Genomic DNA, 16,703 nt, shown 5'->3' with positions numbered 1-16,703 from the left:
TGCTCTTGTTTCCAAAATCATAATAGAATCTAGATTCCTAATTCCTCACTTCATTTGCTTACTACTTGGCACGTGCATAGCAAGTGCTCTTGTCGGATGAAGAACTTGCATATAATCTTAGGCTATGGCCAGTAGGGATAGCAATTTATGACTCGACCTGCGAACGATCCATTTTAAGCATATTTAGGTTTGACATAAACGGATTTAGATCGTAAATCAATCAATCTAAACTTGTTTATTAAATAGGTTGTGTTCGAATTTAAACTTTTGGCCCGTTTAACCTATTTTGACACATTTAATAATTGGGTCGGATTATAACAGAACTTGTTTAACATGTTTAAAACCTGTTTAATCTATTTGAAACCTGCTTAACCTGTTTCTAATATGTTTAACCCGACCCGCTTAACCTGTTTAAATCAATTTAATCCGTTTAAAACCCATCTAACCTATTTAACCTGATTAATAAATGAATTATGTGGGTCAGGCCAGGTTACTTGTTCAATAAACAGGTCGGATTTAGATTTGAAATTTTGACTGTTTAATAAATAGGTTGGAGTTTGAGTTGATGAACTTTTTATTCGACTCACATCCAATCCGGCCCGTATCTAATCCAACCCAACTCGATTGCCATCTCTACTAGCTAATGAACCATACAATCCACTCGTAATATGTCTAGGACTCGAACAATTAAAATTATGTTACTATGTCAAAAATTTCACACGCCTCATGCACCTATTCATAGTTTTGCTACAAACCACAACATGTAAAGCCTTACATATCTGTACCCGAAAACAATCCTATAATAATGAGCTGGGTGTACGAAACAGTTTACAATTGTGAACCATGTCCTATTCTAGTGTGAGTGTATAAGGAGGGTCTGGAGGATAGCAGCAATCTCGCCAGAGGTTTGGGGTCGCTCAACGTCCTTTCTACAAGTGCTTAGACAGTGGGTCGTCACCCTGCAGTCTTAGCTGGCAGCCATTGGGGTGACTTACATTGCACATCAGATTTGGCTAGCCAGAATGCCTGAACCTTTGGCAAGAGCTGTCCTTCCCCGGAGTTTGTTATGCGGCGGGCCCAAGAACAGATATAGGAGATCTACCAGGCGGAACTATTGAATGGACCTTTGATAGCTCGAGGCACCTGAGGCTCTGCTTCTGCTCGTATAGCATCTCATACGGTGTATTTCACATAGGAGCTCTCATCTCTAAGTTTCCTCAAGGTCAATTTTGATGGTTACGTGCTGAATGGTGGTAAGAGGGGCGGTGCTGGCTTTGTGATTAGAGGCTTAGATTCTAGGGTAGTTGCGGCTGAAGGTTGCCAAATCTTCAATACCTCGGTTTCGGAGATAGAGCTGAGGGCGACATGGGTTGGGCTTAGTTATGCTCTGCGAGTCCTGAAGTCTAGCATGGTGCTGCTCGAGAGAGACCGACTATGATCATTGGATGGGTTCAGCAGATGGTTGGCCATGCAAACGAGTGTTACCTCCCGGTCCGAGACATTCGAGCTATGATCTGCGGCAGGGTGGCCTTTTAGGCTAAAAAATATCTACAAAGTGGGCAATAGAGCTACGGACTGGGTGGCCTTGTACGTGGCCAACCACTCCGAGGACACCTTTTGGGTTGGAGAGAGTGAGCTGCCTAGTGCGCTTCGAGATATGTTGTATTTTGACTTTTTTGGATGTATTCGTACTAGATCTGTATGATTCATCCATTTTCAGCAATATATATATATATATATATATATATATATATATATCGCTTTTTATGCATGCATCCCAAAAGGTAGCATTTTCTGGTGTATGGTGAAACTTAAAATTATGTCCATAGGTGGCTTTGGAAGGGTAAGCTTTGAATTTCTCCTACATGATCTCTTCAAGAGCTATCTCACTTTCAAAGTACGCAGCGTTAGGTTGAACATGGGTCTTCAACCATAAGTGTGCATTTAGCATGATTGGCATGGCATCAGTTCAAATATTTTCAAGAAACAGTTTTTTAAACTGTATCAGACATCTTCAAGGCGTTTTAAAAAAATCTCTATGTGAAAGAGCATATTGTGGACTATAGGTTAAATCTAGAACCAATCATATTCAAGTCATATTAGATCCAACCAGTGCTATAGATGTTTCCATCATAAATAACAAAATAAAGATATCATAAATGAAAGTTGAATGAGGATAAAAATATTATAGGTGTTTTTGGTTGTCCTTTTTATTAGTCATAACGTCATCAAACACTTAGATTGCTGATATTTGGCTATCCCAAATTCCCAATAATGAATCTAAGTTGTGCGTTATTATTTGCTAATTTATCCAATCTAGATTGGACCGAGCATAAGCCCTAATTAATACAAACCTGGAACTTTTTTTTTTGTTACACAATTTGTAGCTCAACCTCCATGATCATGAATTAAAGTCATGGTTGGTTTGCTTTAACGGACCCATCAAAATTAATGTTTTAGATATGACTTCGATATGCTCTGAACCATCAAAGATGGATATGCCTTGAGATTTACATACTCTTAATGAAGTCTCTAAGTTTACTTATCTCAGTTGACTTTTGTTTGCTGTAAAATCCTATTTAAAATTCAAAGAGCTTTCTTAATGTAAGTATTACGAGCAAGAGGTTCAACTAATATAGGCCTTCTATGACCATGAATTCTGCCCCTATCGAGGGGCAATCCGGTCCCTTAAAAGGTTTTGACATTGCCGTTGTTACTTCATCTGATAATAGTGAATTCAAAATCATTTTGTTTTAATTCTATATGTAAGAAAAATTTAATTGTAATTATAGAATTACTAATGGATCAGGTAATAGTATTACTTTGCTCAAAACATAAGGATAAGATCCTTTTTATAGCTGTTTTGACGTGCAAGTACGGGCTTTGAAATTTGCCTTTGCAAGACGTACTGTACAACGAAACCACCTGAGACTGACCTTAGAAGACAATCTGATTCCGGTGAGGTGGCTCGAGTCAAGACAACAACGAGGAACGCGTCCACACACGTTCCAATCTCTTTCAGGCTCTAGAGGTTTCATTTTCTATAATAAAAAAAATAATGCAGTCCCCGAAGGCCCAAATCCAACGGAACAAAACCAAGCCCCAATAATGAGTCCTCGCCATACACTGTAGCGGATCACCCAAATCCCAGATATCTACCAAGAGACAAGGGCGACCTCTCCGCACTCGTGACGAGAGAAAAAGGGCTCTAATTTCGGGCGACAAATGGAGGGGGACGCACTGCGCCTCATTCCGTCGCCCGATGTGATGACGCCATTAGTCCGTTAAAAAGCGCGCCCACGGAGAGATAAATCGGATTCCCTGCGCTCGCTTCACGGAATGACGCCACGTGCTACCAACCTGGCATCGATGCGCTTCAACGGAGGCGGCCTCCCCGCCCCACGCCTTAGAGCGAGCGAGCGAGCGAGCGAGCGAGCGAGAGAGCGCGAGAAAAAGGAGGGACGGGCAATGGCGGTCCTCTCCCAATACCAATGGCATAATCCCCAAATATCCCATATTCTTTGATACTCCCGAACTCGCTCTGCCACTCCTATTCTGTCCTCCTCCTCCTCTCCGTCGATCCCTTCTCTGGAAACCGAGAAGAGAAGCACTGGAAGAACAAGAGGAGAAGAAGAAGACGACGACGACGAAAAAGAGGGACATCCGATCCGGAATTCCCTGATACCAGATCTTTGGGTAGAGAGGTAAAAGGATCTTTTAATGGTTTCCAGTTCTATTCTGTCTACGTTTCTTGGATTGAAACCCCATCCATCAGTAGCGTGAAACAAAGAATTTGGATGCCGCCGTTACAAGATCATTGCAAATTTTTGATTTTGTTTTGTTTTTGTTTTTATGGGAACACAATCAGTATGAAAAACGATGAATTACTATTATAGGTAAGCCTGATTAAGATATCGGAAGGCGTGCCTTTTAGTCTCTGTTTCTATTCCGTCTGTCTTTCTTGTTTGAATGGGAACCCCAATCCTCCTTGGTTGAAGAAACCTGACATAATCTTGTTTATTGCCGGATCTTTGTAAAGGTCGGTGCTTTTAATGCTTTCCGGTTTGAACCCCGTCTGGGTTCATCTGGCGGTGCCCTAATAAGTAGGAAAGGCGAAATATTGGAGGATTTTGTTGGGGGCGGCGATGGGGATAGCCTCTTGGCGATCTTTCCTCTGACGGCCCCTCATGTGCAATCAGGGATTGAAGCACCGTCAGTCTGAGATCCCTTTGTCCGCCGCTGCTGCTCATTTCTCTCCGATCCCGGGCGAGATGGAATCTGCCACTGCTACCGCCGCCGTCCCCCTTGATGAGCCCCCACGCGTCAAGTTCCTCTGCAGCTTCGGTGGGAGCATCCTCCCCCGCCCGCTTGACGGGCGGCTCCGCTATGTTGGTGGTGAGACCAGGATCGTGACCGTCCCCCGAGACATCTCCTATGAGGACCTTTTGGCTCGGATGCGGGAGCTCTTCGAGGGGGTCGTGGTCATCAAGTACCAGCAGCCTGATGAGGACCTTGATGCTTTGGTCTCGGTTGTGAACGATGACGATGTGATGAATATGATGGAGGAGTACGACAAGCTCGGTGCCACCGGCGATGGGTTCACTCGGCTCCGGATCTTCCTCTTCTCGCAGCACCCTGATCAAGATGCGGCCTCTATTGTGCATTTCGATGCTGACGAGCGAGAGACGGAGAGGAGGTATGTCGATGCCCTTAACAGCCTTAGTGACACTAAATCTCCGTCGCCACCTGATATCTCCGAGCAGTTCTTTGGGCCCCCGACCATTGAAGGGGGAATTCACAATCAGCTCAGCTTACATCATCTCAAGATTCCTCACCCCTCTCACGGGCAGTGGAATGGCGAAGTGGATGGTCCATGGAGCCCTGCCTACTTCTCCCCAGGGTGCCATGCTGCCCATGACCCTAGGGAATTCCCACCTTCACCCTCGTCTGCAAGATTCCACCTTGGGCCTGGAGAATTTAATGAAAGGGTTTCGGATGAGTTTGTTAGGCAGTCACCCGGACACCAACTCCTTCAGTACGATCACCACTCTCCACACTCAATGGAGAACGTGGTGTGGCTCCCCCCAGGAGCCATCATCCAAGAAAAGGCTGGATTTCCAAGTAATTTAGGCCATTCTCACAATGTTATGGAGGGAAGTAGTATCTGTGAGCATTGCCGCATGGCTTTTCAGAGGAATCAAGGTTCTGTGTTGGATGCTCGGTATCTTGACTCTCGCTGGAAGCATGGGCAGCCTCACGTGGAGCAATCAAACGTGGGGAATGAATATGTTGGTCATTTTTCTAATTCATGTGCTGAGTGCTACCATGGCAGGGAGGCATATATGTTAAACCAAGATGTGAAACTGGACCAAGGTAGATATGTGCAAGAGCAGAATGAGCGCCACCGCCCTTTCTATAACGAGCCTCATGGTCATGACAAGGGTTATGTTTTACACCACCATCAGGTTAATCATCGACTCGAGGATCCGAGAGTGCATCTCTCAGGAACTGGTCGGGTAAGTGAGCACTATGTTGTTGATGGGAATGTCATGAATGTTCCTTTTGCACACGGAAATGTTTATAATGAACATACAGTTCCATCTAACTGCATCAACCATGATGACACCCGTTACCTTCGACCTGGCACCGAACTTGGGAATGAAGTATTTCATGTCCAACAAACAGTTGGAGGTGGTGCTCACACACATATCTCGGGCTTTGAAGATAATGCTGTTCGGTATGGGAATCATCCTTCTCCATATGGTGCAGACAGTCTTTACCAAGTGCCACAAAATTTGGCTCCCATTCAATCTTCAAGGAGAAAAGTACAACCCCCTGTGCGTCCAGGAACATCTTACGAATCACCGGGTTTGATGATGCCAAATGGTGGGATGAATTCGGGTTTCATAAGACGTACACAAGATGGGAGTCCAAGATATCCCTTTGTCGGGGTTGATGATCAAGTTCAGAGTCCTTGGTCTATGCAGAATGATACTAAATCACAGAGAATGTATGGTTTTGATGGATCTGCTGCCCCGGATTACCTTTACTACCATGGTTCTAGGATATCCCTTGCTCCTGATTCTGTTCAAGGTCAACTTGGTACTTTACATGCGGAATCACCTTCAGAAGCAATACCTATTGCACCCACATCTTCATGCCCAGTTAATGGTAAAGTAGTTGCTTCTTCTGCTTCTGACTATCACCATTCCCCTTCAATGGGCTCTGATGTAATTCTAAGAATGCAAGCTGCAGAGGAGAAAAATCAGATTGTAGAAGTGTATGAAACAAAACCTGCAGAGACAACAAAGCAAGCTGGTGCAGAGACAGTAGAAGAACCAGATGAACATATGAATCTGTCACCAAACAATAAACAAAAACTAGAATTTGATTCAAATGAACTGAAGCCTATCGAAGAGGAACACCACACTGCCAGAGTTGGCGATGCTGATGCCTCCAATGAAAATGGAAACATTTCAGAGGAAAGATTAATTTTCTTGCCTGAAATGATGGCTTCTGTAAAGAAGTTATATCTGGAGGGTGTTGTAGAAGTGGCTGCTAAAGCCCATGAAGATGCTGGTGCAAATATTACATCTATTCCTAATAATGATGATTCTTCTTCACATGAATTAGCATCTGGGGTGAGTTAGCTTTTGAACATTTTATGCATTGGTTGCACCTTGAGTGACATTGGCCTAACACTAATCCTTTTTTGATCTGCAGAATTTCAATGCGTGCTTGGAGGCAGAATCAGATGGAGATGGTGAAAATCAGAAAATTTCTAAAATCGAACCTACAACAGCTGAAGCTGAAGCTTTGGCTAGAGGATTACAGGTCTCTTTATGGTTAATATGTTGATGGATGCTAAATATGCCAGATACTTCTTTATATTTTCTGAAATCTGATTACTATGTGTGTAGACAATAAAAAATGATGATTTGGAAGAAATTAGAGAGCTTGGTTCAGGCACATATGGGGCTGTTTACCATGGAAAATGGAAAGGCTCCGATGTTGCTATTAAAAGAATAAAGGCTAGCTGCTTTGCTGGGAGGCCATCTGAGAGAGAACGTTTGGTAGTTTTGCTCCTCTCATCTTTTATATCAAGTGTTATAGCAATTTCAGTACAATTACATGTCTTATGAATGTTTCAATTCTGACCAGATGTTATGTGGCATGGATATACTATTATTATTATTATTATATGAACAACAGAAGCATCTTTCATTTTAACATATTGTTAGAAATCGTGATATAGTCTGGAGATCTTGTTGATTTCTCAGATGTACTTCTATATTCTTTCAAGAAACTTGAATTGTTCTGCTGTTTGTTATGCCAGTAAGGAGGTCAATTTTTTATTCTGTATAAAGTAAATTTTCAACAAACGCTTGCTGGTGTTCCTCTCATAAGTCATAGCAGAGCCTAAAAATACACTAGGAATCTGTAAAGGTCCTTACCGGTTCCTATTTGAGAGAAGGCTTTTACATCCCCTGTGACTTGTTGAATGGTGCTCTATCCAAAACCTGACACTATGTGTACTGTGTATGAAAAGAATTTTCTCAGATTTCTAGTGAGTGGCATTGTATGTAGCAGTTGCTTGTTGAACATAAATTAAAAGTTCTTTGTGAAATTTAAAAACATCACTATTAATGGTAACAATGAGGCAAAGAAATTATATGTTTTAACTATTTTTTGATTATGGAATTAGATTTACTTTGATTTAGATTATTTGAATAGCTAAAAGTGATGCATTTTTAATATTAGACATGTTTGAATTTTATGGACACAAATGAACTAAGAATCTTCAGATATAGGCATGCCATCATGCACAATATAGCTGAAATGCTTGCAACATCATGTTATTACCTCCAGAAAACAACTGAACATTTATGTGACTATGAAGAAAAAATTATGATTATACAAAAGAAATCGTAGCTTTCAGATTTTGGAATTGAATAAACACAACGCAGTTTGTAGTGTCATGAATTTTGTACGATGCAGATGGGTACTAATTGCTATTAGGTTGATAGATATAATTGTGCAGAGGTGTTTAGAAATACTCTTGCAGGTCCCAGAAATGGTAAATATAATACAATATGGTACATATGTGTGGGCATACATTGTTCATATACGTATGCATATGCAAATTCAAGAACATTCAGAGCGTGTGTAATCTGAAACTTCTGTTTTGTGCTGCTTCTACAGATTGCAGATTTCTGGAAGGAGGCTCTGACACTGAGTTCACTGCATCATCCCAATGTTGTTTCTTTTTACGGTGTAGTTCGTGATGGCCCCAATGGAAGTTTGGCAACTGTCACAGAGTTCATGGTAAATGGATCTCTTAAACAATTTCTGCAAAAGAAAGACAGGTATAACTTTTGGATAATCATTGCATAATAATTCAAGGTTCAAGCCTTTTAGGATGTTGTGTATGATCATGAGATTTGGGATTTTGTGTGTTGAGCAACATTCATGGTTTAATAGCTCTAATTTTCGTGTGTGTGTTTTTGAGCAGGACAATTGATCGGCGTAAAAGACTAATTATAGCCATGGACGTTGCATTTGGGATGGAATATTTGCATGGAAAGAATATAGTTCATTTTGATCTGAAGTGCGAGAACTTACTTGTAAACATGAGAGATCCACAACGACCTGTCTGTAAGGTATGATAGTCTCTTTCTTTTGTTACTCTCTAAGAAGTATTTATATGATTATAAAGTCATGCCATACCTATTGGAGCATGTTAAGGAATAAATTTAACTGAAGCTGTGTTCTTTAGATGTGATCCGATGCCTAGGGCTTGATTTTTTTTTATCTTTGCGATATCATATGCCTTATGCCATTTTATTGACTGATGGATTATCTGTAGCCATTTGTAGCCAGCATTCATTTGTATTCAGATGTGTTGGTTCTTGTATTTGTTTGTTAGCTGGATCATAAACTGTATCTAAGATTTTTTAACTCTCTTTTCAGATTGGAGATCTGGGCTTATCAAAGGTCAAGCAACATACCTTAGTGTCAGGGGGGGTTCGCGGAACTTTGCCATGGATGGCACCGGAACTGTTGAGTGGGAAAAGTCATATGGTATCTGAAAAAGTAAGATTATTTTCCCAGAGGCAACACCTCCCATTAGTGGTCCCTGCAACCTTTTTGTCATCTAGGCTTGTTAATTTCTGTTCTTTTATGCTTTTCTGAGCAATATAATTATTTCTTTGCAAAGTATGATACATGTAGTGTTTTCTTATTATATTCTTTTTTGGGGGATTCTGTAGATTGACGTTTATTCATTTGGGATTGTCATGTGGGAGCTGCTTACTGGGGAAGAGCCTTATGCAAATAAGCACTGCGCTTTCATAATTGGTATGTATGTAATGTTGATTTTTGCAATTGCATGGAGTCTTTAATTCAGAATTCTGATCAATCATTAGATTTTTATGATCTTTGTCTTTACAAAACACACTAAAACTGTTAATATACTTATGCTCATATTTATTTCTACAAGATTAGGAATATGAGCATAAGTCTCATATTTATTTCTACAAGATTAGGAATATACAAGATTAAAAATAAATATGCTTCTACATAGAAGCATAAGTATCCTTAGCTAATCAATTTTTATATTCCTACTAATCAAAACTTGTAGGAGGAATATAAAAATTGATTAGTAGTATTCCTGTGAGAGGGGAGCACATGTTGCTGAGATGTACCTATCAAGGAGTCGTCAACTATACTGTATTGGTTTCAAAGTGAATAGAGCAAGTAAATGTGTCCTAAGACTGCTTCTATTTAGCAAGTAGGGCAAGAATTAGTGGCCATTTTGAGTTGAAAGAAGTGTCAAAGGGTTCTTTAGGTTTTTTCTCAGATCAAAAGGGCCACTAATGCCTGTTCTTTATAGTTGAGGTGGGTGGGGATGATGGAGAAAATTAAGATGAGCTGTAAGTGTTGCTCGTATAGAAATCATCAAACAAGTGCAAGGTGGAGGAGCTGAAATAAGAAGACAAGAAGGTGGGTTAAAAGATCTTTGTAGAGTAAATGGAGCTGAAATAAGAAGACAAGAAGGTGGTTATGAGTTCTTTGGCACAACTCACCATAAGAAAACTATTTGAAATGGCAATTGTTGGTGATACTAGGAGATCCAAACAGGGAATTGCAATTCCTATGATGCCTCTTACTGAGGTTCACGTCTGGGGTTTCTAGCAACTCTTTTGGCTGCCATCAGTGGTCAGCCCCCTGGTTTCTGAAAATAATCTAAGTATATAATTGCAATTATGTCAAGGCTTGCACTTCGACAATGTTATCAACTCCGGCGAGGCTGATGACCTTAGTCAAACCTCAGAAGCATATGCAGAAGACGGAAAAGATTTTCCAAGCACTTTGATAGCTTAATTAAATCATTGGGAACATCAGCCGTAACACTTCCACAATGCATGCATATGGCTGCAGAGCAGCAAAGTATGGATCAATCCTCTCCCAAGGCATTTATGTTCATGAAAACCCGGAATGCTTGAAAACACTTCACTTATTACCAGTGCTTTGTCATCCCCTTGGCCTGTTTTTTATTACTTTGAGGAGAAACAATCTACGTCTTGTAAAGTCAGGGAAAGAATTTAGTCAATGGGCCTTGTGGCTATATGGGTGTGCAGTCATTTTAAGTTTGATGATGAAGACTAAGTAATACAAAAGAAATCAATTTTGTAAGTTCTGATATTTGACTTAATGGTGTTGTTTATAAATGCAATCTTTAGGGATAGTATTCACGTAGTTCTTTGGTCTTGATTGTCAATAAAAAGGTTCACATTTATAATGATTTTTTGGATGCAGTTTATGATACTGGATTATGCACAGCTACTATGGTAATTACAATTATTACTGAAATATTTATACATATTGGATGTTCAAGTTTGTGTTTAGTTGTATTTACTTTCCACTGGCCTCATGGGCTAGTGATGCATAGGCCCTATCTGAGATCCTCATAAAGCAGGTTTCCTTTAAGGTATTGATTACATAAGGATTATGTTTTCTCTGGCTTGTGAGCACAAAATTTGTCTGTTCACAAAGGCATATAGAACTTACAAAATCTGCCTCGTGCAACTCCTTATTCAAATAATAGTACACAGAGGTCAAGTTTGTTGATATTGGAATATATTGCTAAATTCCCTCCTTTGGTTATATTATCTGGATGTGAGTTGTTGCTTCATTAAGATGCTAAATTAAGTTTACCTTGGTGAATCCTGAAGCTCAATTTTTTTTTGTGTTTTATTTGTGTCTCATTAACAATGCCAGAAAGAAAAATGTTTTGATGTAAATGGTATAATAATTAACTCACTCTACATGAAATGGATTATTTTCAATATGAGAGGCTTTGTGAGCTTCAGGCATTACATGATAAAACTCATCTGAAATTTTTTAAGTACTTCCTTTTTTTTCTCAGAGGAGGACAATCTCATATGTTTATGTTATGATTTAGAATTTGATTACGTTATTTCAGTGTGTTTTAAGTGCAGTCACCTAGTTATTATTTAAGATACTTTAATCATAATTCTGTTCTAGGGGGGATTGTGAACAATACCTTGCGCCCTCAAATCCCGACATGGTGTGACCCTGAGTGGAAAACTTTGATGGAAAGTTGTTGGTCCTCTGATCCAGCAGAGAGGCCATCATTCTCTGAGATTTCACAGAAGTTGAGGAAGATGGCTGCAGCAATTAATGTGAAGTGAAAGGGTCAATACTACATGCAGAAATGCTTATTCTTCTTTTCTGACAATGTATACCCTTTTAATTGTTGAGAGAGAAAACATAGACACCTCAGTATTAAGTGCCTACTGTTCCATAAACATACAGGCTTTTGCAGGAAGATATGCTTGTTAGGCATATGTGAACATTCATGGTGTTGCCAAGCATGCTATTATTCTTCATGTAGTGCAACTATGCTTTCGTACTGTTTGTACAGTAAAATACCTTTTTAGGCAATGGACCTGGAGGCCTGTTAAAGATGTAAGTGATATCTTGGTGCTTTTGCCACAATGTCCTTGTTATTTCATGCTTTCATACAAGGGAGTTCTCTGATTGTAATATATAATTTTTTTCGACAGGACCATATCACATAGAGCTTTTGGGGACCTTTGGCATTTTTTGGGAAATGGGATATGTTATGATCTATATCCTTTGAGTTGGAACTTAGTATGCACTGATGTAAGTAAATTTTGTTGCTTCAAAATTTTCAGCCCATACAGAGATGGTGCTTTATGCTATGTTGTAATTAAGCATCGGGACACAATTTTGTTAACTGTTTGCTGGGCCAATATGTTCATATATATATATATATATAAAGAAAATGAAGAACTGAATCTATGAACATAAATAAGTCATTGCAATATAGTTTCATATGCATCTCTATCTCAGTCAGTTGCATGTCTGACAAACAAAAAAATGTTGTATATTAGTTGATTTTGAAATGATCAGCCTAGTTCGTCAATGGAGTTATGTTGACAAAATTCAGAAGTTATTACTAGTGTGTGTTTTGTCTTGTATCATTTCAACATTTTAGCTTGAGTAAACTCCTTTTCTTTTTGTATGTGGGTTGCTGGTTTTTTTTTTTTTTTTTGGGGGGGGGGGGGGGGGGTGTAAAACTGTGAATCCATGATGATAAGCAATGGAGTTCGAGCAGCAGGATCAAAAGTCTACTCATATCAGGAAATTTCAAGGGAATAAATAATTTTGGAACAGTCTCAACAGGTAGGAAGGCAAATAAGAAACTGAAAATATACGAGGGCAATGCCTCATGCTATGTCTCATTTAGCCTGGCCATGGTGCTAAATATCCAATATCATATCATGCCATTTCTTCTTCCCTGTATACAATAACTCCTGTTAGCAAATCAAATTGCATTCATCATCTTATGTTTCATCTTTAATGTTTCTGGCTGTATAAATAATATTCAAACTGAGATACAATTTCTTGTACATTTCATGCGTATTTGGTTTTGCATGTTTTAGCAACATAATGCTAAATTATTTATTATTATTACTACTATCATTATTTAATAAATCAGTTGATTGCTTCTACTTGAAGGCTTTGATTTCTATGCCTGGCCATTGTTTATGTTGACAATACTGTTCCAGAACTTAGTATGACGTGTAGACAATCTCTAAAATTTCATTAGACATGAAAAAGCAGTATTTTGGCGGAATGCAACACAAATGAATTGGTGACCAAAGGTTTGCATATGATAGCTTGAGTGTGAGCATGGGGATCATCCTGATTAGTATCTGTAGATTGGTCTGCAGTTCAGTGCTGATTGCTAAGGCTCTAGAACGCATATTATAAGACTCCTGCAATCTTGGATTACCTCATTTCGGTGTTCCCGAAAAAAGGATTGCCTCATTCAAAAATCATTGGTCAAATTCATTGTGCTAGGACTGAATTCATTTAGCTGATGTATGAGGTTCACCGTGAGGTAAGTAACTGTTTTTTGTATTTGGAACTTACATCTATAAGATGTGTATTGTTGTTCCCTCGCACCTTTCAAGATTGTTGCTAATACTCATTAGATGCCTCAGCTTTTAACTCCTTTTATTAGGCTATTCAAACGAGTTCAGTTCTTGGCCCTTTTTCCTTACAAGCTGTTTAACCAATGATTTCAGTTCTCTGACATGTTGCTTCATGAGGCTAATGCAGGAGCCATTGGGGTTGCTGAATTTTTAGTGTATTATCTTATCTAACTTTCCCTTAAATTAAGGTCATCGTGAAGGATAAGATGTTTCACTGGGTTCCATGGATATTTCATTTGGCTCCACTAAGCTTTACTTCAATATGGGGAGTTTACATTTCATGCTGGGGCAACTCTCAACAGAGTTTCCTCAAAGTGGATTTGAAGAGCAAGAGCCTGATTTTAACAGCACTAGTTTTACATGACGTGCTTGTCCAAGACATCTGACAGTTATTTGCTTTCATCTGTTAGCAATTTTGCTGATGACCAAACGTGACTTGTTTAACAACAAGTATTGAACATCACAGAATGGTCCTAAATTTGTGACTTCGTTCCTCTTTTCATAAGAGTCCACCATGAGTCGACAGATGGCCGCCGGTCATTTTTTTATTTTTCTATTTTGGCCTCCTTTTTGCTGAGTGTAGGTGTCATTCTCCTTTGATTTACTTCTATTTTGATCGAGGGGGAGGGGGGGGGGGGGGGAGAGAGAGAGAGAACATAGGTAGCAAGGTTCCTAGGTCATATTTCTAGCAGATTTAATGAAGTTAGTACACAGGGATATGGCTCTAGGAGTGTATGTTTAGTGTGTGTTGTCAAAAAAAAAAAAAGAAAAGAGGAAGGGCTAAAAGCATGAAGGCTCCAGCAGCATAACTCTGCCTTTTACGGAGGATATCTTAACATCATGGACTCATTGCGCTTTCTTGTAGATATTTGCTCTGTTAAAGTGTGTATCAAAGGGTTGGCTGGATTTCGTTGCTCCTTTCTTCAGTGACACCTGCAGGATATAAGTTACGCTTGATGAATTTGGGAGTCTCGTCGCACAGCCCTTTATTATGTTCAGGCCCGCTTATGAGAGAAGGCAAGGAACTAGCAGAGAATGTTGGATTTCAGAAGATGTTCTGGGTAATTTCAGAGATTTTTGCAACTTTCTGTCCTGGAAGCAAGGTTGACTGCAGGTAACCCTTATGGTTATCTCATTATCGGGATAGGTTCAGGCTGCAGCAGTACCAAAATGTTATTCTTTTACTGCTTCTGGAGATCTATAGATGATTAAAATATGGCTGTTAAAATACTACCATAAGCAAAAGCCTTGAACGTAGGGTTTCTATTCAATTGATCGAGGGTTGTTATCGGAATAGAAGGATGCAGCAGCATCAGCTTTCCTTCTCTCCTAGTTACTGCCGTTGTGAACCATTTGTTGCCCTGGCAATGTGAGAGGGTGGCCAAGCAGCAAGATGTTCCGGAATTTTATTTTTTCAGTTATTGCAGGTGGAATGCTGCTGGATGCGTTTGGATGAAGTAAGCATGTTGGAATTTGGCGGTCATGTGGGTTGGACCTTGGGTCCAACGTAGGAAAGGAGCTTTTGTATGCACCCTTAAAGGCCTAATTACTGTACTCTGGGATTATTAGCAGCATGATCAAGAAGCAGACGCCCAAAATTTTGGAGATTTGAACTCTTGAACAGCTTATTTCAGGCTCTGCCCATTACATGACTTTCATTGCTTATCCCTGTATCTCCAGAACTATTTGATATATTTCAATAGCTTCTACTTCAGATAACATCAGTTGGACACTGCTTCTAGAGATACTAGTTCTTTTTTTATAACAATACATGGATATCTTATGCACATAGCTTCCTCTGATATCTTGACGCTAGCTAGTGTATTCAATTAGATAAAATTAATGTCACTAGATAAGAGGGGCTGTAGGTTGCTTTTTGGGATGATTGTAATTGTTGCTGTTATGCTTTGCAAGGAAGCCTACATATTTCCGCCACTTTGTCAGACACCCGGAGAATACACTTGTGTTATTATGAGATATCTTTGCACCAGAATAGAAATATGGTTCTCTCTAGTTTTTTCTTTTTCTTTTTGTTTTCTTCATGCTGCCATCATTCCTCGCAGGTTTTTGATTTCAAGATTTTCTGAAATAGGTTCAAAATATATGTTCATTGGGTTGGTCAGCACCCTATCAAAATTTACATGCTCAAGGTTTCAGAGATTTTCAAAACCTACTGTTTATTTCAGGCTCAGCTTACTTGATGAGTTCTAATTATTGTTTAAGCGTGGTACATTTTTACTTGCGTGCTTAGAAGGAAACAAGTAATTGCTATTATGGTAATTCCTAGATGAAGCGAAAGTCTCCAATTTTCTTTTATCTCGTTCTTTTTGAACTACCAAACGTAACTGTTAGATTTGTTCAAATTACACGTGATTATCTTTACCAGGAAAAGGCATCATAACCTGTTATAGTAAGGAAAGCATTGAATTAATTGTCTCTTGGTTTCATGCATTAGATTCTTTGTTGCAGAGATCCTATCAGCTGGAAGCTACTGAATTTTGTAAGCTTTGTCTCTGATTTAGTCTATGGCAGAGTCGGATTATAGTCGGATTAAACTGCTCTGTTGAGTGGCGCTGGGGCATCCCTAGATTGTAGGGCTTAGGTGTGACCTTGAGATGGTAATGGTTGTGTTATGCTATGGTTGGCTAGGCTCAAGTTATCGGGCTTATTGAAGGCTAACCTTGAATTCAAGCTGTACCAATTTTTTCCTACAAAAATATCCTATTTCTGGTAGAGGTGGGCATTCACTCGAACAAAAATCATATCATATGGGGCGGGCACCAAAGATGGAAATGTGGACTTTTTTTTTTGCCACGTTTTCTTTAGTATTGATTTTAAAGAAAAAAAATTCAAAAGTCAGGAACTTCTACTATGGAGTGGTCACTCTCATGATTAAAAAAATCATAGAATGAAAGAAAAGTGTGTACAATATCCTCTTTCTTTCTCATCAAGCCTCTCCATCTGTCATTTTTCTTATTTTTTTCATCCATGAGATCTTCTTTCTTATAAGTTTCGTTCTTTCTCCTTCAAATCCCAATATCTTTTTTAGGATCTTTGCATCAAAAAGTTCATGAAATCTAAGAAATGGTATATATAATTTTTTATATTAGACAAAGATAGAAAATCATGTACTATGAATTGGTACCGATGAACAGT

General features: G+C 39.3%; 1 protein-coding gene and 1 long non-coding RNA gene across 3 annotated transcripts; both read left to right on the top strand.

Moving 5' to 3' along the window:
* Positions 1-3,341: 3,341 nt before the first annotated feature.
* LOC103720427 (kinase superfamily with octicosapeptide/Phox/Bem1p domain-containing protein) lies at positions 3,342-12,358 on the top strand. 2 transcript variants are annotated; one of them, XM_008810117.6, is made up of 10 exons: positions 3,342-3,704; positions 4,040-6,641; positions 6,724-6,834; positions 6,921-7,073; positions 8,203-8,366; positions 8,513-8,660; positions 8,971-9,093; positions 9,270-9,357; positions 11,548-11,991; positions 12,090-12,358. In XM_008810117.6, exons 2-9 carry the CDS (start codon positions 4,188-4,190, stop codon positions 11,712-11,714), a joined length of 3,408 nt encoding a protein of 1,135 aa, XP_008808339.4. In that variant the 5' UTR covers positions 3,342-3,704; positions 4,040-4,187; the 3' UTR covers positions 11,715-11,991; positions 12,090-12,358. The 2 variants fall into 2 exon arrangements, with proteins under 2 accessions (XP_008808339.4, XP_026665544.4); XM_026809743.4 differs by having other exon boundaries at positions 3,400-3,704; positions 4,200-6,641.
* Positions 12,359-13,107: 749 nt separating this feature from the next.
* LOC149751671 (uncharacterized) lies at positions 13,108-15,349 on the top strand. Its single transcript, XR_016397861.1, has 2 exons — positions 13,108-14,661; positions 14,975-15,349. It is a non-coding gene; the product is annotated as an uncharacterized LOC149751671 (long non-coding RNA).
* The last annotated feature ends 1,354 nt before the right edge of the window (positions 15,350-16,703 follow it).

The sequence above is a fragment of the Phoenix dactylifera genome, chromosome 11, assembly GCF_051530095.1.
Source record: "Phoenix dactylifera cultivar Ajwa chromosome 11, Ajwa_hap1_PhDact_Kaust_v1.1, whole genome shotgun sequence".
Classification (NCBI taxonomy): Eukaryota; Viridiplantae; Streptophyta; class Magnoliopsida; order Arecales; family Arecaceae; genus Phoenix; species Phoenix dactylifera.
This window is presented reverse-complemented; position numbering and strand designations above follow the sequence as displayed.